This window comes from Anolis sagrei, chromosome 1 (genome assembly GCF_037176765.1).
Source record: "Anolis sagrei isolate rAnoSag1 chromosome 1, rAnoSag1.mat, whole genome shotgun sequence".
NCBI lineage: Eukaryota > Metazoa > Chordata > Lepidosauria > Squamata > Dactyloidae > Anolis > Anolis sagrei.
In genome coordinates this window covers 323701679-323724962 of record NC_090021.1, presented here as the reverse complement: position 1 = coordinate 323724962, position 23284 = coordinate 323701679, and the positions used below count along the sequence as shown (strand labels likewise).

The 23284-nt window shown below is 38.8% G+C and overlaps 1 protein-coding gene across 3 annotated transcripts in view; it reads right to left on the bottom strand.

Annotated features, from left to right (window-relative positions):
* DYNC1H1 (dynein cytoplasmic 1 heavy chain 1) overlaps positions 1-23284 on the bottom strand; it is a 79620-nt gene that overhangs the window by 4333 nt on the left and 52003 nt on the right. For 2 of the 3 annotated variants that reach the window (XM_067462995.1, XM_060755193.2), the window contains 33 exons: positions 22533-22698; positions 22259-22422; positions 20543-20672; positions 20114-20247; positions 19643-19757; positions 19376-19537; positions 18203-18417; positions 17890-18094; positions 17141-17314; positions 16902-17021; positions 16687-16807; positions 15809-16004; positions 14987-15104; positions 13075-13290; positions 12656-12868; positions 11897-12024; positions 11207-11360; positions 10156-10302; positions 9909-10059; positions 8045-8298; positions 7763-7897; positions 7576-7670; positions 7006-7180; positions 6782-6857; positions 6109-6269; positions 5127-5238; positions 4978-5038; positions 4753-4876; positions 4179-4292; positions 1103-1273; positions 773-990; positions 556-659; positions 59-270 (listed from right to left, as the gene is read on the bottom strand). In XM_067462995.1, the coding sequence (XP_067319096.1) occupies positions 59-270; positions 556-659; positions 773-990; positions 1103-1273; positions 4179-4292; positions 4753-4876; positions 4978-5038; positions 5127-5238; positions 6109-6269; positions 6782-6857; positions 7006-7180; positions 7576-7670; positions 7763-7897; positions 8045-8298; positions 9909-10059; positions 10156-10302; positions 11207-11360; positions 11897-12024; positions 12656-12868; positions 13075-13290; positions 14987-15104; positions 15809-16004; positions 16687-16807; positions 16902-17021; positions 17141-17314; positions 17890-18094; positions 18203-18417; positions 19376-19537; positions 19643-19757; positions 20114-20247; positions 20543-20672; positions 22259-22422; positions 22533-22698 (5041 nt within the window). The remainder of the gene's footprint in view (positions 1-58; positions 271-555; positions 660-772; positions 991-1102; positions 1274-4178; positions 4293-4752; positions 4877-4977; positions 5039-5126; positions 5239-6108; positions 6270-6781; positions 6858-7005; positions 7181-7575; positions 7671-7762; positions 7898-8044; positions 8299-9908; positions 10060-10155; positions 10303-11206; positions 11361-11896; positions 12025-12655; positions 12869-13074; positions 13291-14986; positions 15105-15808; positions 16005-16686; positions 16808-16901; positions 17022-17140; positions 17315-17889; positions 18095-18202; positions 18418-19375; positions 19538-19642; positions 19758-20113; positions 20248-20542; positions 20673-22258; positions 22423-22532; positions 22699-23284) is intronic. The other variant, XM_067462996.1, reaches the window with a different exon arrangement.

The window sequence follows — 23284 nt, the reverse complement described above, 5'->3', positions numbered from 1 at the left end:
GGGGTGTTTCTCATTATCACCTCCCTTTTCTCTTCCAAAGAGAAGCTTCCTTTCTCACCTTGATGTTTTCCACAGTTCGTTTCAGGTGGTTCAGGGTCTGAGGGATGAGATGGAGCCAGTTGGAGGCCGTCGTGTGCAAGGTGCGCATCCAGGCCGGGCGCCCGTCTGAAGTGGAGTCTGTCCGCGCCTTTTTCTCAGTCTCCGCATAGGCCAAATCATCCTCGTCTTCCAACATCTGCATCTTCAGCATTTTACTGATCATATCGATCCCTGGAAATACACAAAATCATAACAACCTTTCCTTCTATCTTCAGATGTAACTAATTGTTTATCTTCCTTCAAACAATGCTACATTCAATAAGCTTCTAATTCAGGTGTGGGCAAACTTCGGCCCTCTGGGTGTTTTGGACTTCAACTGGTAGGCTGTTAGGAATTGTGAGAGTTGAAGTCCAAAACACCCAGAGGGCCGAAGTTTGCCCATGTGCTGAAAATCCCATATGTGAAATTTCACAAACACCACGATGAAGAAATAACACAGCCAAAGAAAGCTCTTACCTTGTGTTGTGAGAAGAACCTTCTCAGCATTGTTTGGTAACCCAAGCCATGATGGGGTTTGCGCATCTGGCAGCAGTTCAACCCACTGGACAAATTCTTCGCGCCTGTCAAATTACAATATCATAACAATGACCAAGCTGTCCATAATAACTTCAAGGTGATCATGAGACATGGTAGCTTAACTTATATGTATTTTCAAAAGGCAAAACTGAAGCACCTGATTCCATCTGGCATCTGGATGTCTTTATGCCCATCGACCTTGCAAGCCAATTTAAATTCGCTATCAAAGCTTAAAGTGGTGAAGAGGCGTTCCAGGAATGTGTTCAATAAGCGCTGGTCAAATTCGTTATCGATGCGGCCTCCATAAATGGACTGAGCCATCAGGGTCTTCAGAGCAGACCATGGGATCTTGTCAGGCGAGATGTTCTGACGGCCCTGGAGATACAGGTGGTTTGGTTGGACAAGAAACAGAATCATGTAGATAAAAGGGGCTTTGGTGGTCATGTCATCCAAATCCTTACAATGAAAGAATTGCAAATTCACTTACTTTTGCTGTATCATCCAGCCATGTATCCACAGTGTCACACGCAGACCTTAGATCTGATTCACCAAATTCATATTTTTTGGACCAGCCTAGCGGAGCATACCGCAAGCGCTCTTGAATGATGGCATGGAACCACGCAAGGAGGAAATACAGCCGGGCACGTTCATTTGGGGACTAGAGAGAGGAAAAAAACATATATTAAAGTTTGCCCTTCTTATCTGTGGAGTCTGTCATACACAACCTGAAAAAATTCACTCACACATCTTCCCCCAAAAGTTACAAACTTTCATTTTGCCATTTTATATAAGCGACACCACTTTACTCTGCCACTGTACAATGATGGGACTTGAGCATCCACCGAATTTAGTATATGTGAAGTTTCTGGAACCAAACTCCAGCAGACAGCAGGAGCCCACTTTATTACTTTACATTAGAATCCATTGGAACCAAATGGATATTTCCTTGAAATCCACTGCCCATTTTGTCTTTCATTTCAGTTTGCAAGGAAGAAGACTTTTTCTTTTCTTCCTTTCCTATATTATCTCACAAAGTTGCAAACCTGTTTTTCAAATACGCTTTTCAAAGCAGAATGGCTGTGTTAGGGGACACTCGGCTATTTTTCCAGGAATCACATACGCGTATCTAATCCGAACAACAGGGCTTGTTGGATTTTGCTGGTTTTAAACAAACATATGCTTCTTGAGATAAAAGAGATTGGATAAAGCAGCTGTAGCGCCCCTCGTCATTAGCCTGCTTTGTGTGGTTTGGTAGGCACTGTTTCAGGTGCTGTAGAGAATTACTGTAGAGAATTATGCTATTTGTCCAACCGCATCTCCCTATATAGGCCATTTCCCTATATAGGCCATCTCCTCCGCTGCACTGTGGTCAGCGGAGGAGGCCCTGCTCTTGGTCCCACCCCAGTCTCAAGCTCAGCTGGTGGGAATGAGAGAGGGGGGCTTTCTCCGTGATTGCTCCTCGTCTCTGGAACTCCCTCCCTAAATAAATAAAAATGGCCCCCACCCTCCTCTCCTTTAAGAAACTTTTGAAGATGCACCTATGCACTTTAGCATATGGAGAGGAGGAAGATTAAGATATTACTGCACTGGAATGCTGGCAAACCCATTTGCAATATACTGGCCATGATACATTTTAATAAATGCCTATGTTAGGCTTTTAAAATATAATTCATGTTGTTTTTAATTATATATATGTAATGTTTACACATGTTCTGGTTTATTGTCTAATTTGGCTTATTACTACCTAGTCCCCATTTCAACATTTAATTCTTTCATTGTAAGTTCACTGTTAATTATTGTTTATTACTTTGAATTATTCCTGATGTTGCTTGTTACTTTGTAAGGCATTGAATGTTTGCCTGTTTTTGTATTGTGAACTGCCCTGAGTCCCTTTTGGGAGAAAGGTGCAGTCTAGAAATAAAGTTGTTGTTGTTGTTGTTATTCTACTATGGTAATACAATATCCCTTTCTGCCTTCCATCCATCAGGTGGTTTAATGACATCAATAAATGGTGAAAGGTGCAGAAGCCATACACTGCCTGCCTCTGTTCACTGGTTTGATGTTTTCACCGCCTCTGCTGGTGTTTTCCCTGTTTGCCTGCCCCCTCCCCACCCTCCTGAGGAAAGAAGGAAAAAAAGAAAAATAGAATGGGAGAATGAGAGAAAGAGAGTTAAGAAAAGGGGAAGGTGTAAAGAAAGAAGGGTAAGTAAGAAAGGTAGGTAGGTAGGAAAGTAAGAAAAGAAAGCCACAATAAAGAAAGGGAGGTAGGACAAAAAGAAGGAAGGAATTCAGAAAGTGTGTAGTGGTTTGAACCTCGAACTATGGCTCTGAACCCACTGGGTGACTTTAGGCAAAACACACATTCTCAGCCTCAGAGGAAGTCAAAGACAAATCCCCTTTGAATAAATACTGACAAGAAATCTATGTTGCCCTAAGTTTGAAACAACTTGAAGGCACAAAATAACAACATTCCTAATGAATCCTTAATTACACTGTTCAACTGAGAAAAAGTTGCGGGCCTGAAAATAGTTGTTCTTTTATTATTTTGGGGTGCTGAAAACAAAAATGACATTTAAAAATGTATATTGGCTCTAGTTTTTATGATATAAGCAATCACATGATCATGCATGGTTGAAAAAATGCATGTTGCGACTTACACTATGGAAGATTCTAGAATATTCTAGAAAGTTTGATGACGCAGTATTAGTGCCATGTGCAAAAGCCAGAAAGCCCTATATAAGGCCAGACATTTGAACGGTGAGGGTCAGTCAGTTGAAGACTGAGACAGTATCGTTAAACATCGTTTTACATTGTTCTTTTTACTGTAGTTATGCCTCGCACGTGTGTAAATAAAGCACTATGGAAAAAAGATATCAAGGCAAATGGACTCCGTCAATGCTGTCAGACTACTGCTGGAGCATTGTAAGAGGGAATCCTTTCCTTGAATACAAAAGAAAAGTCAAGAGAAGCAAACAGGATAAAACTAAAGTCACGATTAAAGCGACATTTAAACTTTCAGACTTTTCAACTGCATTAGGCCTACTAATATAGTTTCTTGCTGCACAAACATAAATAGACTAATTAAATAAATATTTCTCATGTATAAACTATTGGCAATATAATTTGACTAAAATTTAGTAAATATTCACGGTTTATATATATGCAGTAAGGTTAGGTGCATTATCATAATATTAACGGATTACCTATTGTGGAGAAAATTCTACAGAAAAAAAATCAAAGAGAAAATTGAAATAGCTGTTGCATAAAAACCAGAGCCAATTAACACATTTAATTATTATATTTGAATTCAGCATGTTAAATTTATTAAGAAATGGCACATTTCGTTTCCGCAACTGAGAAAAACTGAAAATTTGTAGAACAGTGTTATACCTTACTAGGAAAGTGAAGTGCTAAAACCCTATCTGTGGCCCCAAGAGGCTTAGTCTTTCTAATTTTGGCCCCTTATTACTGACAGGTTGTGTAGGATTGCTTTAATGCTTTGGCCAGTCATAGCAAGCACCATTTTGGTATCTCTGGTGCATGTTTAGTACTGAAGAACCTACCTTGCACATTCTGGACACTGGGATGCTGCTAAATGTTCTCAGCATGTTGGCCTTTACACCGGGTGGTGGTTCAAACACAAAAATCCTTCCAGCACGTAGCAAATTAACTGGCACCTGTGACACAAAATAAATGCCTTCGTTATACATCGAAAGACTCTCTTCTTTCTCAAACTTCTTGTGTCTTAATATAGCACATAGAGATTGTGAATATGAACGTGTCCTACAGGACTTGTTTACACACTTGTTACAGCCTTAGTGAATATCAGTCCCTGTTTTAATAGAAGTCACAGAAATAAGATCACATGAAAGAACACTGCGAGGCTAATAAGAACAGATGGAGTTTAACAATGTCCAGAGAGATTTTGCAGTCAGTATTTAGTTTTTACCCAAGGTTATGAGAGCCACTTTCAAAACGATATCAGCATTAAATATCTGACTATTTTTTAATGGTTGCATTAATTGTGAACAGATTCAACAGCTCATACAGGACAATTTTAAAATACATTTTCCAGTAACAAGAATTTAAAAATACAATAGTCTGCTAAAGTTTGGGTACTGATTTTGAGCGGCTTACTTTTGGAGTTATCTCCATCGTAAGGAAGAGTCTAAAGCAGGCATGAGGCTGAAGAGAATGTAACTTCTTTTCCAGTTGCATCAGCCATCCAGGTGCCAAGTGGACATTCTTTAGCATGACCCACCTGAAACAAAAAGTTTTTTTTAAAAAAATACCAACAAATGTATAGATCTCTGGAGTGTAGATCACATTAAATCAAAACTGTGCAAACAGAATACCTCTTACCTGCCTGACTTCACTGCTGTGTTGATTGCTTTATCTGCTTGGTTAAATCCTTCAGCAGAACCTACACAAATAACAATTACAGTTGAATGTTTATACTTGAAGCTATCTAACATGGTATTTTTGGTGACAGAAGTATCTGAAGGACTTACCAATTGCAATAGAGGTTATCTGTGTGTTTTGCTCTGCAGCAAGGTCTTCAACGTGTCCACTGGCATCATAGCCAGGAACAGAACACATCAACACAGGAGTATTAGGCTTCACCTAAAATGAAAGGGGGGCAAAGGTAAAAGAAAAGCGACAAAATTATTAGAACAGATGCAGAGCAAATAGGTTTGCTTCTACATCACCCTAAGAACACACACTATTTTTAGATTATCTTTTCTGCAACACTGGAGAATTTGAGAGAAAAGCTCTGTTCCAATCCTGAATGTGAAAAGATAGATTATGTTTTTATGCTTCTATTTTTATGTTTGTTTTATGTCTGATATAATAGGTTGATTAAATTGTATTCTAATTTGCTAAGATATAATTTGTTTTTATATGCTGTGGAATTTAATTTTTGTTACTATGCGCCTATTAGTTGTTATGTTCAGGCATTGAATGTTTTCCCTATTTTGTGATTGGAATCCACCTTGAGTCCCTTCAGAGAGATAGGGTGGCACATAAATATATTATTATTATTATTATTATTATTATTATTATTATTATTATTACTATTTATTGTACCTAGAGAATTATTTCCACAGTTCTTCGGGTCCAAACACTGTCCCACATTTAATAGAAAAGGGCTGGTACTACATGCAGAAACAAGTATCTCACATCATATAGGAGATGGCATTAACACAATCTTTCATTTCCTCCTCCTCCTGCTTTTTCTCTCCACAAGGAGACTCAAAGCAGCTAACATTAGAAGCATTACAGTACAATTTAAAATATAAAGTAGAGTCTCACTTATCCAAATTTCCGTCTTATCCAATAGAACAAAGTGATACTTAAAGGCTGGATCCCATTGGTTCCACCGATTACAGTAAACTCATTGAATCAACTGTTGTACAGTGAGTAAAAACTTAGGAAAAACTGATTTAACAGATGAACACTACTTGGAACTCAAAGGGCCGAATGTCTACTTGCCTCGGTATCTACAATATGTGCCAGATCCAAGGGCTGCTCCATAATAGACATGAAATTTTCTCCAAGATTTGTGGAAACGAAATGATGTGCCATTGCCAACAAACGATCAGGACGGAAAGCTTGGATCAGAAGTAAACGATGAACAGCCTGCCCAATGGTTGCTGAAATCAAGGGTACACACACATAATAAAAGGGTCAGTATTCAGTTTGGAAGTCTCATGCCTCCACTCCCTTAAACAGTATAAAGCAGGCATGGGCAAACTTCAGCTCTCCAGGTGTTTTGGACTTCAACTCCCACAATTCCTAACAGCCTACTGGCTGTTAGAATTTGTGGGAGTTGAAGTCCAAAACACCTGGAGGGCCGAAGTTTGCCCAGGCCTGCTTCAAAGGTAGCAACAGAGCTGTGGAGAGCGAGGCACTGCCTTTTGGAAGGACATTCCCCTTTTGTATGAGGGAAGTCATGGCTGAAGAGAAGGCTGAAGAGGGGAATCATGCTGGCATAAGTGTTTTTCTGACAATAGGGACCATGGCATTATATTGTGTGCATTCCCCTCCTGATCTCCACTTAGTTGCATTCCCACCACATGGGAAACTGCAAACCCTTCCCACTTTATGGTTGATGTTTCCCCAATAGCCAGATTCCCACTCAATCTACAATGAAATTTGAACTTACTTGCAGGCTTGTCTTCTGTCCAGAGGTAGGGAACAGTCTGTTCTGGTGAACTGCTGTCAAGCCAAATGCAGAACTGCTGTGAATTAAATGCACAAAAGAGAAGCAGTTAGTCCGGCATGGTATAAAGGGATTTTTCATTATATTCAGAAACACGGAGCTAACTTTCTTGATGATACCAGATGGGTTTTTGTGTTAAGAGGAAATTGTCTGAAAAACATACTTACATCATCGTCTTTAACTTTAGAAACAAGATCTTTGAAGGCAGGAAGGAAACTCAGTCTCATCATGGCTTCGAGCTGCTCGACAGTCAGGCCACTGATTTTGGGGAGCGGAGTGTTGCTGAGCACAAGTTCTTTCCCCCTCAAGAAGTGCTGGAATTCTGCATCGTAAGCAGGTTCCCTTAAATTAAAAACAAGAGAAAATTAGGTTGAGAATAATCCACTCTATTCTTTTTAAAAGATGCAGCTGTGTTTCTACATCTTAGATACATGTGGAACAGATTTAGCAGCCCTTCACAGAACTTCATTTTTACCACAGTTTGAAGAATATCTCATTTTGCTTATTAGCTACTTGTTATTATTGAATGTTTGCCTTTTTCTATTGGAATCTGCCCTGAGTCCCCTTAGGGAGACAGGGTGGAATATAAATAAAATTTATAATTATGTTTATTATTCTTTTTATATAATCCAACTTGTAGATTTTTTGTGAAAAGTATCAGTATAACACACTCTGTACAACTGTGAGAAATTGAAAACAAAGCCACCCATTAAAACAAGTGGCAATTATATGTTTACCCAATAGTGCCTTTCAGTTTAATTCTGGCCAACAGCATAGCGAATGTGATGTGGTCCTGGTGCAGCATGCCCCGAGCAACTCTATTGAAAGCCACCTGTCAACAGAAAATGAGAGTTTGGCAAAATGTTTCCTACCAAAGTAAAATAGTTTTTAAAACTGTTTTTGAAACATTAAATGCCTTTGGACCTGGAAGAGATCCTTTGTGATGATGGAAAGCCGCTGCGTGTGGTCTGTGACTCCCTTCAAATTTGGATTCTCATACAAGACATTGTGATAGATATCCAGGAAAAACTGGAGCGAGTACTGGTACAGGAAATGTATCTACAGAAAAAAAAAATCCAAAGAGTAAACACAATGCCAAACAATAGATAAAGAAGCAGCTTCTAATATCTGTGGTATCTTGCCATATGCTACTAAAAACACAGGTAACAAAGGAAGGAGAGAGAATTGGCTGTCACCCTCCTGTACCTGTTTCAGTGACTCCATCGTGAAGTAGATGCTGCTACATGCCGTGGAAAGTGGGAGATACTGCTGAGAGACGGTCTCCACCTCTTGCATGACAATATCTGTTTCTTCGACTTTTCGTGTAACTTCTGCTGCTTCTTTCTTCAGGTTCTCCAATGTGGTTATGATAGTGTCATCATCCAAAATTCGCCCCTTGACTTCATTAAGGGCTTGCAGGAGAGATTTCTCTAACTGCCGCAGGCGCAGCTGGAATTCACCTTGAAAAAGAGCAAAGTCCAGTAAGTATAATTCAAGGCCCTGTGCACCAAACCAGATGAATCTACTATTCTCTCTGAAAGTCTTTTTCAGCCACAGAACTACAAGGGTTCAGTGTTAATAAGGTTTTCAACAGATAAGCAGAACAGGCCAAGATCATTTCATGATTACAGGCAGCCCTCAAGTTACAAACATTCGAATTACAAATGACTCATAGTAACAGACAGCGATGAGACAATAGGAAGTGAGAGAAATCTACCCATCTGAAGGGTAATTAACTCCTGAAAGAGTTATTACCACGGGGAAATGGTGTCTCAACCGAAGGTTTCACACCAATCCTTATTTCTATAAGCCATTTTTTAAAAAAATCCAGTTATCACAGGAACAGAAAGTAAGATAAAATCTTCTGAAGAAGGGCATACACAGCAAAACGAACACCACAGGGGTGTTAACCTTTCCCTATGCTATCCAAAGCCTTTAAACATTATTGTTTTGGCTGGAGTTACACTTAAAAATGTACCTTATCCAACTTACAAAAACATTCAACTGAAGAACAAACTTCCCCAAAGAAATAAAGATGGCTCCCTCCCTCCTCTCTTTCAAAAATCAACTGAAGACTCCTTTTTGCTCCCTAGCATATGGAAAGGAGGAAGACCAGATAATGAGATCACTACCTGACCTCAGGTCGAGAATTACCACTGTATTTGGGCTCCGTCATTCTATATTAGCCCAGCTACCATCACTGGCCACACAATCAACCCATATAATTTTGTGAACTTTAGCTGGCCCCTCTAATCAATTGTGGATGTTTTATGTTTGGATTTTATACCATTGTATAATCTTCTTTGATTTTGTTTTTGTTTAATTTATTGACGTTAGATTCTAATGTTTTGGTTTTTTTAATATGTGGGCTTACTCAGGATTATTATGCCGGTATTTGTTTTACCGAGGGCATTGATTGTTTGCCTTTTTGTATGCTGGAATTCATCCTGAGTCCTCCCCCGGGGAGATAGGGTGGAATATAAATAAAGTTTTATTATTACTATTATTAGTATAGAACCTGTCTTCTTCATAACTTGGGGAATGCCTGTATTGAGAAATTGCAATGCCCTTTGGGTTTCATGCAAACTGAACTCTTAATATTTTAAGGGATTGCCCTCACAACACTAATCAATACAGTGAAACCTCCGCCATAATCTGTGCTTCTGTAGAAAACTGGAGGAAAGGCTACACTCCTCACAATATTTATGGCTTTTAAAAGTACAAAACTCAAATTTTGATTCAAACAAAGCATGCAATTCTGGAAATAGACATATTGAACATTTGATGGTTTTCATGTTGGAATTTGACTAAGTTGGTTGGTATGCCTAAAAAAAATGATCAGAAACATAACTGGAAACTTGCCATTCAAGCGTACTAAATTTCACAAAAAGAAGAGTAACATTCTGAGTTCTACCTTGTTATACATGCCTAGGAAAGCCAAAACTTAAAATCTAAGCTAGAATTCAAGAGGGGAGGCATGATTTCATACCATCCCTTGGTTTCTTTGGCTTCACAGATAGATGCCTACAGAAATGTATTGAGTTCAGAAGTTGATGTTTCAGAATGGTACCTTGAAGTTTGAGAAGGTCAGAGCGTTTCTCATCCACATCTGGCCTTTCAGCTTTGAGTACCTCATTCAGACACTGGCTCTGTAAGCTGCTGCGTGTTACTGTGAAGTTGACAAATGTCACTCGGGAACAGAGATCTGGTGGGAATTCGACCTATCAATTAAAAACACATGCCGGGGTTACTTCCTGAATAGTAACATCAACAATATCACCAAACAGATCCCCTCATGAAATAAGCTTTTTGCTTACTGTTGGGTCCCTTGTGGAGAGGAAAATGACAAAAGATGGAGACAAATCAATGTCCTGATCTCCCAGGGTAATAAGAACTCGGCCACCAGTTCTACGGACTTCACGGTTCAGCACAGGGTTCAGTACGGGGTCATAGCTCTCCACATCCTGGACAAGAAATTCAAGAAGAAAACGTATTTTGAAGAATTAGGAAAAGTATAACTCTTGGATTGGTTCAGGAACATTCAATCCACAAATGGACTGCGATTCAAAGTATTTCTTTGAGCAATACCAAAGATTTGTACAGACAAAGGATCCCTCTTGCTTAAATCCGACCAGCAGATAGTGTTGCTTAAAACACAAGCTGTATTTTACAGTCTCCCTATGTTTTAAAAACAGTTGCCTGAGAATTGCAAAACACACTTGGCCTCACTTAAGTAATAGTTCAATTCTCTGGATTCTGGTCTTTATGTAAAGTGCTAGTACAGCTTTCAGTTCTATGCTCAGAATTTATAATCAAGTATTCCCTAAATGGACTCGGGCAAATTATGCAAGCTTTTATTAGCTTGAATCCAGTAGTGGCTGAAATTTAGAGAAGAATGCTGCTTCCCAGACAGTGTATGTTAGAGCCAACAGACAGATTAAAAAGCAAAATATACTTAAATGTAATTATTTTCAGGGCACTGAAACTATGTGGATATTTTCTACATTTTTGACATGGAATTTTTGGACTCACAAATCAACAAATGTAATGTATGATTAATAAAAAGTTCTGCAGTTTAAAAAGATTTAAAGTGTGGGCTTATAAAAAAGAAAAGGTGTTATTTGTGCTTTTTATGTCAACTAGTTTAGTTACTGGCTTCAACAGGGTTTGGCTACCCAGAGTCAAGTATAGTTCCCATGCTGTTTTATCTGTCAAAATAACATGGGCTTATAAATACTGAATACAAACAGAGCTCACATTTATTCCTCCTTGCTCCCTCCCCTTTTTTTTTACACATAGTGTTTTGGACGCTTACTACAACAACCTGAAGTGCGCTCTTTGTTGTAAAGAAGTACAGAGATAACTAACCTGGACCAGCAGAGGATTACCAAAACGCAAAGCACTCTCCAAGTTCTTCCTAAAGGCATCATCCAAAAAGCTAGTACGGGTTATTTTGCGGTCCTTATATTCATTCATGATGAACTCTGTAGCTTGACCTGAAGGGTCAATGATCAGGGGATACCTAAAAAATGAATTAGTTAAGATTAAACAAGATACTTGTTCAACATGTTAGCTAGACTGGCTACACCATTTTGCACTTCAAAATGCTGAGTCGGGAACAACATTTTCAAGTACATTTTTTTTATTACCAACAATGAATGCTACACCAGCATATAAAGTCCATTGTTTACTGAAGAAAGTAAGATAATTTCAAATTACACATGACTGTCTTTTGGATTTTGCAAATTTTTATTTAGTTTTACTTCCTTCCCCAAGGATTGTCTGAGGAATTCTGTGAAGTTTTTGGTGAAAAAAAAATATCCCCATTTATGTTTAACATAAAACCAAAAAAGGGTTAAAGTATTCCGCTTTCCAAAAATTAACCCAATCCATCAGAGATCATTTCTGCTCCCCTCATGAAATGTATGAAAACTCTTGCGCTAAACACTCAGCACAGCACTGTTCAGAGACCATCACCAGAAGTCATCTAACAGTACTTTTACTAACAGTATTTTTGGCAAGAAAATTTTCATATGCATGAAGAAAAAGCAAAAGTACCTATTAAATCGTTTGAGCATGATAGCATTTTCTGTGCATAAGTCATCTGCAGGTAATGAACTTGCTTGCCAGCGAAGGCGTTCATCCGCATTGGACAGGTATTCCGTTCTGGCGATATCTGTACGGAACTGAAAAAGACATTACGATGGTTTACTTGAGGGAGCCCAAAACGTACTTGATGAATACACTAGTTATCCAACTGTTACTTTTGATTTAAGACATAACATGGTTTGCTTCCAAAAACATTGCCTTTTTATTGCCATTTGTGTACAAATAATAAAATGAACGTAGAATCAAAAGGGTTGACAGAACAAATTCTAAAAGGTCCAAGTAACTTATTCTTTCTTAAATAGTATTAGAAGATTATCATACATCTGGGAACAACAGGCCACACTCTAAAACAGGAATGGGCAAACTCTGGCTCTCCAGGTGTTTTGGACTTCCAACTCCCACAATTCTAACAGCCTGCCGGCTGATAAGAATTGTGGGAGCTGAAGTTCAAAACACCTGGAGGACCAAAGTTTGCCCATGCTTGATCTAAAAACACAGAGCAGTTCTACTGAAGCTAAACAGAGCTGGCCTTGTAAACTGCTCAGGTGGAAAACTGATTGAAAAACAGACATTAAAACTGTTCAGAGTTCCACAGAAGTCCTGTATAACAAAAGAAGTGAAATATGTATCTATTTATTTTGTTTCAAACCTTTTCCCCAGTGCAATATTTTCAAGCAGAAAGTAGTGACTGATTTTATGCTTTTTTACCTGAATATTTGCTTGTTGCAAGTGGTGGGACCACGTTGTGAACAGATTTTGACGCATCTGTTGGTCAAAGTAGCCAGCATAAGCAATAAAGGCTCCTGAAAGCAAACAGTCTCCTGCAATGGTAGACATCTGGTTCTTGAAGGTTTCACTTGTTTTCTCCCATCTTTCACGTTCTGCAGACAGACTCTTCAAGAGAGCCGTGCTACGGTTTACCTAGAAGTTAAACAATTGATATGCTTAAAAGTTTGAAAAATACTCATTTAGGCATCATTGAAAACTTGTCAAGACATGAGTAAAGTTTAGTTCTCAGCCTGGAGATTACATATTAAAACAATGCTTTATGTTTAACAAGCTATTCTAAAAGAGACAGAAATTGATAAATTCAAAATAAACCATGTAAGGAACTCCAGGAGTCTTACTTTGGCTTCCACAGCAGCCAGATCTGCCTTAATAGCCTGAGCCTCAGAAATCAGTACAGCATACTCCTCTTTGTAGCGGGCAATGCTGGCTTCCAAGTCTCTAATCATCTGTTCAACTTCATTGGCTTTCTGCTGGTTGTCCTTGGCATCATCCTCAAGTTTCTGCAGTTCATTTCTCAGGGGCTCCACTCGTTTCAACATGTCAGCATAGTTCAGCTGGAAAAAAATCACCAAGTTATTTGTATATATAGCATACTTTGGGCTTTACAGCTGTTCACAAACCTATTTGCTATGTGTCGGAGACAAAGACGTTTGCCCTGCTAGAATACACTCTGGGAGAGAGTTCTAATGGTACCATCAAGGTTTTCTTCTCTTCACTTCCACTTCAGGAAATAGGGCAAATCTGATTGCTAAGTTGAGGTCAAACAGTTTTCTATGTCTCTGCTGCTACTTAGCATGGTGTTTTCATTTGCTTCCATGTGTGAATCCGCAACCTCTTCTGCCCCTCTTACTGCAGAATTTAAAAAACCTTTAACTCTTTCGCCTTATGAATATATTTCTTATAAATACAGTCAAGGCAACAAGCTCTGAGCACTTCCAACATGAGACACATTTTTAAAGAACATATATATTTTTGTAAAATTGACTGACAGGGATGGGAAAGGGTAAATTTTTTTTTTCAAAATCTCCTCTATGTATCTATTTCTGTTGGTCTTCTCTGCTACCCAACCATGCTTGTTTCTCTCACTATTCTTTGCTACACTAAAAAGTATGGGAGAGAGTCCAACTTCCTATGATTTGTCCTCTGGAATTTGATTTAGACCAGGCATGGACAAACGTCAGCCCTCCAGGTGTTTTTGACCACAAATTAAAGTCCAAAATACCTGGAGGACTGTTTTTTGCCCATGCCTGCTTTAGACATAAATACTATACCAAAAAAGAAAAAAACACACATTTGTTGTACAGATTTTCCCTCTCATCAACCAAAATAATACAATCTCTGCTAGTGGCTTTGTTCCTTAATGTCAGAAATAGTAGGCCAAGGCCCATTAAGAGTCAGTGGGCCAAAGTTAGTGTTGTCCTGAGGAGTGTGAGGTAAACCTCTGTGTGAGAGAAGGCCTCATGTGTAAAGCTCCAGTATCAAGACTGTTGTGTGTAAAAAGCTACTGTGTGAAGCTCCAGTATAAGTTTGGCGTGAGGAGGCTCTGTGAGAACGAAGCTGTTTATCTGCATAAGAAGAACAGTGTGGAAGCAACAAAGGAAGTATAAAGGACTTTATTTGTGTTACAGAAACCTTGTTCTTGTAAGTAGTATAATCATATTATTTTACTACAAAGGAAAGCCTTCTATGGAAGAAATAACATTGATATGTGTGTTTTTTTGTTGTTCTTTTTATCATTTTGGGCTATTGGTGCTGGGTCACTGCTGCTAATAAGTTACACTGCTGTACATTTATGGGGAGGGTCTTTTATTAATAAGCCCACTTGCCCAACACTTAATTTCTCTGGGAGGGCTAGGTTTGCTCTTGTTCCTCATATGCAAAATGAATGCTATATTTTATATACTTGCCCAGTAGGGTTTTTTTTTGTACTGAGGTTACTGTATATACTCATGTTTTTTCCCAGTATGGACTAAGCCCTTGCCTTTCACCACTCTTATAAAAAAGAAAGCATTTCTGAGTAGAGTAAAATGTTGTACCTCCACTAACCTATAGACAGGTTGACCCAGTTTTTGGAGTTTGATTTTTAAACTAAAATTTCTAGGCTTATACATATGAGTATGAGCAGGAATTTGTGACTCTGCCATTTTACTGAAAAGTTTTTCTTAATAGTAAACTGCTGCTGAATCGAATAGCACAGGATGAAAACCTCCTTCAAAATATTAGGCAGTCTCTTCAGCACAAAACATTTACCTGTGCAATAGCCCATTTTACCATAGGGCCACAGGCCAAAGAGGCTCTGTTCACAATTTCGTAGTTGTAACTGGGATTTGATAAGTAGTTCTTCTTCATCTTCTCCCTTATGGCATCACTGGAAAAAGGGAGGAAAAAGCTTGAGGAACAGCACGGATAGGCATGATGAACGATTTAAGCAAACAATATTTCAGACTGCAAGTTATCCCATCACCATGAGAAGAAAAGCTAAAAACAAAAATACCTCAAGTCGTCAATATTAAAGTTGACAATGCTGCTGATGAAATTATCTCTGAGAATAACTAGCCTGATCTTTTTCCAGTCACTGGTCTCCTCCCCCAAAAGGAGGCAGATAGACTCTAAGGCCAGTTTTACTGCCGCAGGTGGGTTGGCCATGGTCCTGACTTCCACCAGATGTTGCTTCTTTATAGAGCTCACCGCTATTAACAGGATGGAAAAAAACTATTGAGCATGCAACATACATTTAGGCAGCTGCTGGGACTGGAGAAAGAAATGTGATTCTAAGACTGGGGTTCCTTCACTGGGAAATGAAGGAACAATGTGATGATCCACACATTGCTTCACATAGCATTTCTCATTTAAATGGATTTTATTGACCCAGAGATATCATCAACTAGTAAGTTCCGTTTCTGAGGATTTCCTCAATATCTGGGAATGAAGATCTCTTATTTGATGCAGACATCAAGCCCTGTGTAATTTTTGTATTTGTATTCAGACACCATTATGTATGCTTCAAAAGTCTTTAAGAGCCATTTCTTTCTGTTCCCAGCAGCATCCACTGTTACTTCGCAAATTATTCACCTGATCTCCTCAGCGGAAAAGTTTACAATAGTCGGGATGAAATTTTCTCGCATTATGATGGAGCGGATCTGTTTCCAATCAGTTGTGCTTTCACCCAAAAGCAGGCAAATCGACTCTAGCGCCAGCTTCACTGCCCCGGGTGGGTTGGCCATAGAACGGACCTCTACCAGGTGTTGCTTCTTTATTGATTTGACAGCTAGGCAGGAGCAAACCCGATCAGCCAGGAGAGACAGACATTGATTTGAGAGAAAACAGCGAAAAGCAAGGCAATTACCAAATTTGGAGAGATTCATTGGAAGATTTTAAGCTTAGGCAAAAATCAACTTTGAGTTTACAAAAGGGCTCAGTATACTAGGCACACCTTCTACTAACTTTAATGATGCCAAAGCAGGGTTGCAGATTTAAATTAGTATCCTTCAGAAATACCATTTAAAAACACAGTGGTAGATATTTTTTCAATTTATGCAAGATATTGAATGTATGGATTAAAGACCAAATTAGCTATTTTTTGTAGAGACATATCCCTTGTTTTTAAATATATAATTGTATCCAAGACATTTTAACATTTCTGAAGTCACAGGAAAGATATGAACGGCCAGCAAGTGCATAAACATTATATACCCCACAAACTAGTATTCTGAAAAGCTGCACAAATTTGCTTTGCACAATAAGAATCTGAACATGATTATAGCTTCATCAAGGTGCTACCCAGATCAATTAAGCTCAGAGAATAAAGTATTGGTCACATTACAGATTTCCATCAGCGATATGATACAGGAGCTACTGCTAAAAGGTCTTATTCAAAAGCAGAAAGCACATTCTTGTTGCATGCAGCAGATTTCAGATTACACCCAAAACCCTGTTGACATTTCACATACCATTTTGAGCCTCGATGACGGCAGGCTCTACTTTATCCAGATCCTCCTTCACACTCATCTGCTTGTCTGCAATTCCCTCTTGCTGCTTGTGCAACTGCTCCTGGATTTCTTGGCTCATAACCTAGAAGGAAATTGTTACATAGGACACATCAGAGCCTCATTCTTGTCCTTGAAGCTCTGAGTTGTGAGTGCAACAAAGACTTCAAAGATGTTACCTTTTTCTTCTCTGCCTCTTGCTGATCTTTCACCATCTTTTTAAGCTTGTCATTAGCGGCATCATTCTTAACTTCCAGCTCCTGGCTCTTTATCCTTAAATCACGGCGCAGTTCTTCTACCTTGGATTGAAAAGAGTGCCTCAAATTAGAAGTGAGACCCGATCATAGCATTTGCCTTAAGGACTTCCAAGCAATATGAATATAATTTATTTTCTATTGTCCTTCTTCAACATTCATACCTGGTCAACAGTTTCCTTTATCTTTCTCAGGCCAACATTCAAATGCATCTGCTGCTCTTCCAGCTCACTCCTCTTTTCATTGAACAAGTTGGCATAATGGTTGATGAAGTCCAAATAATGCCGAGGAGTGATGGCCATCGTCCTGCCACCTCGTTTGGCCAGACGAGCGTTGGCCTGCCACAAGACAAACAATGCTAATGTTGAAAGATTTTAAACTTAAGCAAAAATCAACTTTGATTTTAAAAATAACTGAATTGTAGAAGCAGTTTACTAGGTACACCTCCTACCAACTTAATGATGCCAAAGCTAGACTGCAGATGTAAATTTGTATCCCCCAGAAATGCTGTTTTCAAACACAGTGGACAATTTTTAGATTTTTGAACGTATAGTTTAAAGGCAAATTAGATATTTTTCAGAGACAAATCACTTGTTTTTTTTTTAAAAAATATAATCCTATCCAATGCATTTTAACATTTCTGAAGAATAATGGGCTTAGCATACTAGGTACAACTTTTATCAACTTTCATGATGCTGAAGCAGGATTGCAGATTTAAATTTGCATCCTTCAGAAATACAATTTCTGGGCAATTTCTAAATTTGTGTAAGCTGTTGAGCGTCCAGTTTACAGGCTAATGTACTAGCTATTTTTATTTTATATACTGTAAATATACCATGTTTTAAGTTCAATATTCCAGCACTATATTTTGTGCTTCAGAGATTACAGATACACAATGAGAGAATGAACTCACCTGGTGAAGAGTCTGATGAACAAACACACAGCTGTTTACAATGGCTTCCCTGTGTGATGGTGGCTGTGGCAGCTTGTCATAGACAACTGGCATGTAGTCTGGCACAATGTAGTTTGGCTTCTCAAGATCCATTTTGCTGGTAAACTCTTTGCCAACCTGATAGAGTGCCTCAGTTGACCAGTCTCCAAACCAGTTCAAGACACACCTGAAATAAGAAAAGGCAACCTTTGAAGACTCCACTTATTTTTTAACTGCTTTATATTGTGAAATACTTGGGCATATTGCATTAACAGAAAATTTAACTGTTATGTACCTGTTGAAGAGGGCTGGGGATGTAGCTGCTCTGTCCTTCAGGCCTTCAGAAGATGGGTTCATAGTGAAAACCACGTGAAGATTCCGGATGACTTGGCTGGTGAACCATTTGTAAAGTTCTTCATGTGAATCCAACATAAGACCTTCTTTCTGGGCACCTTCCTTGCACTGAGTCATAAGTGTGGCATATTCATCTCCTTCAAACAAGCCTGGAACCTAAATTGAAGACATATAATTCGATTGGTCTGATTGATGCAGGAATCGTGAGTATTCTTTGATAATTTTTGCTGCATTTTCAGTTTTTTTTAAAAAAAATTCCAATATCACCATCAAGAAGAGTGGCCCATTCAGAAGTCAAGGGCATGGAAGTATCAGGATCTAGTGGCAATCTGAAATCAGCACCTCTAAAAATTATAGTTTGTATTTTAGCAGCAGTAGATTGGCCAATTATTCTTTTCAGTACTCTATCTGGAAAATCTCCTGGCAAAGTTTGTAACATGCAGAGAAATATTATACAGGACTGCGCTGCAGCCTGCGTGCAGTTTCACATAGCCTCAAAATCCGTTTTCCATTGACAGATTGTGTCAATTGCATAACAATACCCATTTGTTTGTTTGAAAAAAGATCAGCAGAGTATGTTAGAAATATTAAAAATTAACTAGATATTTTTAATTACAAAAATGTGAGTCAAGCACTTAAAGGGTTAAATTGATGCAATGACTCAGCAAAAGCTGCAGTTCTTTATAAGCAGGTGTGCCTGTTGCTTAGTAACATCTCAGTTTGAGAGAGTTCTCAGAGTGAGAGAACGCCTCAGTGGAAGAATAGGCCTTAGTGGTAGTAGGCCACACTCTGGGAGAAAAGGAGTCACTGTGTGAGGTAAGCCTCGGTATGAGAAGGCCTCATGTGTGAAGCTCCAGTGTGAAGGTTGAACTTTATTTGTGTCATGGAAACCTTGTTCTTGTAAATAGGGCAACCATATTATTTTGCTATAAAGAAGAGCCTCCTATGGAAGATATAATACTGGTCTGTGTGATTTTTGTTCTTTTTATCACTTTGGGCTACTGGTGCTGGGTCACCCTGCTGCTGCTGCTAAGTTACTTTGCTGTGCATTTATGAGGAGGGTCTTTTGTTAATAAGCCCACTCGCCCAACCATCTAGCCTTCAATCACATTACCTCTCCATTGGCCAATAGAGTGTTCATTCTCTCCAGGAATCCAGAATCCAGTACGTTTGATTCATCCATTATGAATGCTATCTTCTCGTTCTTGCAGCCAGATCTCCTCAGAACTGTTCTCAGGTCCTCATCAAAATCTTCCCCAGTGTACTTCCTGTGGACCTGTAAACATCAGTCACACATCAACTTCCATGCTTTGTCTAGATTGCCAAATGATGAAAGAAAGGGGTTGCTGTTTACAATTATTCTGTTTAGAGCAGGACCAACCTTAATTTGGTAAACACTTAAGCCATTCATCCAAGCCACAAATCGGGAGAGGGTGGTTTTTCCGGCTCCACTAACACCAATGAGAAGCAAGTGTCCTTGAGGCTGACGGAAAATCCTGAAGAAGAGAGGCTTGAGTTTAAAAATGGAATACCGACAGAGCAATCTTATTCAGGCATGAGCAAACTTCGTCTCTCCAAGTGTTTTGGACTCCAACTCTCACAATTCCTAACAGCTACCGGCTGTTAGGAATTGTGGGAGTTGGGAGTCCAAAACACTTGGAGAGACAAAGTTTGCCCAAGCCTCCCTTAGGGTCACCACAAGTTGGAAATGATTTGAAGGCACACAACAAGAAGTATAATCTGACATCCTTAGTACTGAGCTTCATTCCTATTTTAAAAAATTAAGACTGTCTTAGAAACATATATTTGTCAAGGCTTCTAAGAACATTTGGAAAGGCCATTTCCGTTGTACCTGTCAATTCGCAGGACATGATCCAAGACTTCATTGAACAAGACAAGTGGCACATCAAGTTCTTCTTCATAGAAAACCTTCAGTCTGGCTTTTACGTAGTCTCTTAGCTCTTCTTGATCAACTGGGATGTAATCCTGAGAGATAGTCAAACACGCACATATATGTAACTAAAAAAGGGAATGCTCGGTCTCTGCTCATGGCAGCATCTTAAATGCACAATATATCTTACATGTCATAAACACTGTATCACATGAACTATACTATCAATTTGCAATTGCCTAAAAACACTTTGATGTCTGCAGCTGTCTCAGCTACAATATCCAAAAGAAGAAAAGCAGCAGAATTTAAAAACAATATACAACTATCAACATATGATCAAAACGCAATGTATAAATATATTCAAATTGAAGCACACAGTATAGGCTATACCTTTGAGAGCCAGTTGCTGTAGAGAATAGGCCTGTTCATTGCTTTCTCTTTATCTATATTGGGGAAGTGTTTCAGAGCTACCATGTCAATGTTTTCATCAGTCCATCGCCTCTCTTCATCTTCTACAAGTCTAAATAGAAATAATATCCATTATCAGTAAGCTACAAATGTGAGACTACATGATAGGCAAGCAACGGCATTAATACTCTTTCAGAACAAAATACATCTTTCAACAAGAAAGCCAAGGTCTCGTCAGAATTAGTTCATATTACTTGTAACAATCTAAAGCTTAAAATGAAAACGGCAAAAACACATTTTGTTTTAAGCTTACTTCTCTCTCTATAAAACCTTTCATTTGCTTAATTCTATTTCTCCCTCAGACATCTCTATCTCTGAATCTGTCAGGGTCCCACCTCTATCAAAATGCTTAGATTAGAAAATGCATATCCTCCCTGCTGTTTCCCTCTCATTTACTGCCCATTGCTCCTCTTAATATTTCTGTAATTAATTATAGCATTTGCTTGATTGAAATTATTAAGAATTAAAATCATTACATTTAAAATGTGTCCATTCGTTTAGTAAATTTGTTGACTATACCAATTCATTAAATCACTATAGTTTATGTCCATTGATCCCCTTCAAAAACCTGAAAGTGTTACATGTGTGTTCAACATGTAATTAATTTCTTATTAAGTAACTGTCTCTATAAATTCTTGCAGGAGTCATTTAATGAACTGGAAGGTTGTTACTCAATATATGGATTTGAAGGAAATGAGTAATGTTATGACTTGTTGTAAATCTATACAAATAATAAAAATGAAAATACATATGTATGCGTGTGGCTGGGTGCCCACTTCCACAGACAGGTTCCCATTTCCACAAACAGCTTTAACCCACAGTGCTGAGGATTCACCAAAAGCCTTTGCCCCAATGACATGTAGCCCAACCCCTGCCAATGTCCTCCCCAAACACCATACTGTCCACCACTCATGGAATACTTTCATTCGGGGACAATCTCGTCCTAGATTTTGCATGTTTATTCCACCACAGACATCCCAGTGTTTCTTAATCTCTTCACTGGTGTGGAATTTGCATGATCCTGTCCATTTCCTCTCCCTTAACCCTTCCATACTCTTTTCAACTCTGCACAAGCAGAGCCAACCAGCAACTAAACATACAGGAGGAGTTTTGGGGATTGACTCCACATGATGGAAGTTGTAGTTCACCCTGCATCAAGAGCACTGTGACCCCCACTGACAAGGGACCTGGACCACATTTGACACACAGAACCCCCATGTCCAAAGAAAAATACTGGAGAGACATGCATACCCAATATGCTAAAATTTCAGTTTGCTTGCACCTGGCTGCTGAACTGTCAAAAGAACCTCATGCTAGCATTTCAAGATATCTTCCTGGTTGCTTAAAAATGAGGTTTCAAGCCAACAGTTTGCAATTTCACTGCCACACATTCTGACCCTTTTCTATGAGACAAATCAGATTTCTTTAAATTTAAGTCACTTCTTGCTTTTTTAACTTTAACATTCTGCCTCTTTCCTCAAGTAGCTTTTTGTGCTTAATCAAAGATGCTTGCTGGGATCCTTCTAATTTGTTCTCAGTAAATGAAATAAATGTGGGTTTAAAAAACAAAACAAAAACTTTGAATTGTTGTTATTATTCTCAGAAACATGCTGGTCAGCAAATATGTGAAGACATTACCTGTCTTGGAAGAGACGTAAAGCTTCGTGTGCCCAAATTCTAATGAGGCCTTCCACAGGTAATGTTTCCAATGGTCTCAGAGCTTCAAAGATACCTCTCACCCACCGAGTCATTTCACGGGGCGAATAAATGTAGTGCGGCTGTGTGTCTTGAGTAAATCTTTCCTGTAAGGAAGACAAAAAAATGCCTTAAGGAGCAGGTAGGAATTTCAATCTTTGAAATTGTTTACTACATATTCTATTAAAATAATGAAAAGCTTCAATATCCCAATTACCTGTGACATGGTATAGAATTCAACCATAGCCGCAGTGAGAGGATCTGCATACGTGCGGAGAGATGGAATAAGCCTCAGCATGGCACGGTTAAAAGTGCCATAGATCTGAGTTAGGGAAGCTGGCCCAGGATAGTCCACATACACAACGGGAACATGGCGCAGGAATCTGGTAGGACAAGCAAGAGGTCATTTCTTGTTGAACTTTCCTTTTATTTCATCTAATAGATTAAGCACATAGCTTTAAAGAGTGCAATCACACACCAGAAGTGTCATCTGTTCAAGTAAAGGACACTGCAAAGCAGCTGACAGAAAAAGAATTTAATTTATCACTATCTTTAGGAGCGATAGCTCTAAAAAGGAGAGATTTCACTAAAGTAAATATAAAGTTGTATTATTACTATTATTATCCATTAGGGGACATTTTGCTATTGACTACTATGGCAATATTTATTTATTTATTTCAAGCATTTATATTCTACCCTTCTTGTCCTGAAGGAGACTCAGCATGGATCACAGAACACATATACGACAAACATTCAATACCATTAAATAGAGAACAGATAGAGGTATTATGTCGGAATTTTTCTCAACTTCAGCGTCCTGGAGGTTGTGCTCAATTCTGACCACAGGGGGTGCTGTTGCTCCATCCTCTATGATGAAGAGCCCTTGAGCACAGACTCCTCCTTCCTTTGAACGCCCTGGTATTTCTGATATTTCTTTTATGGTGCCGTAAAACACCTCCCTGTTTAAGC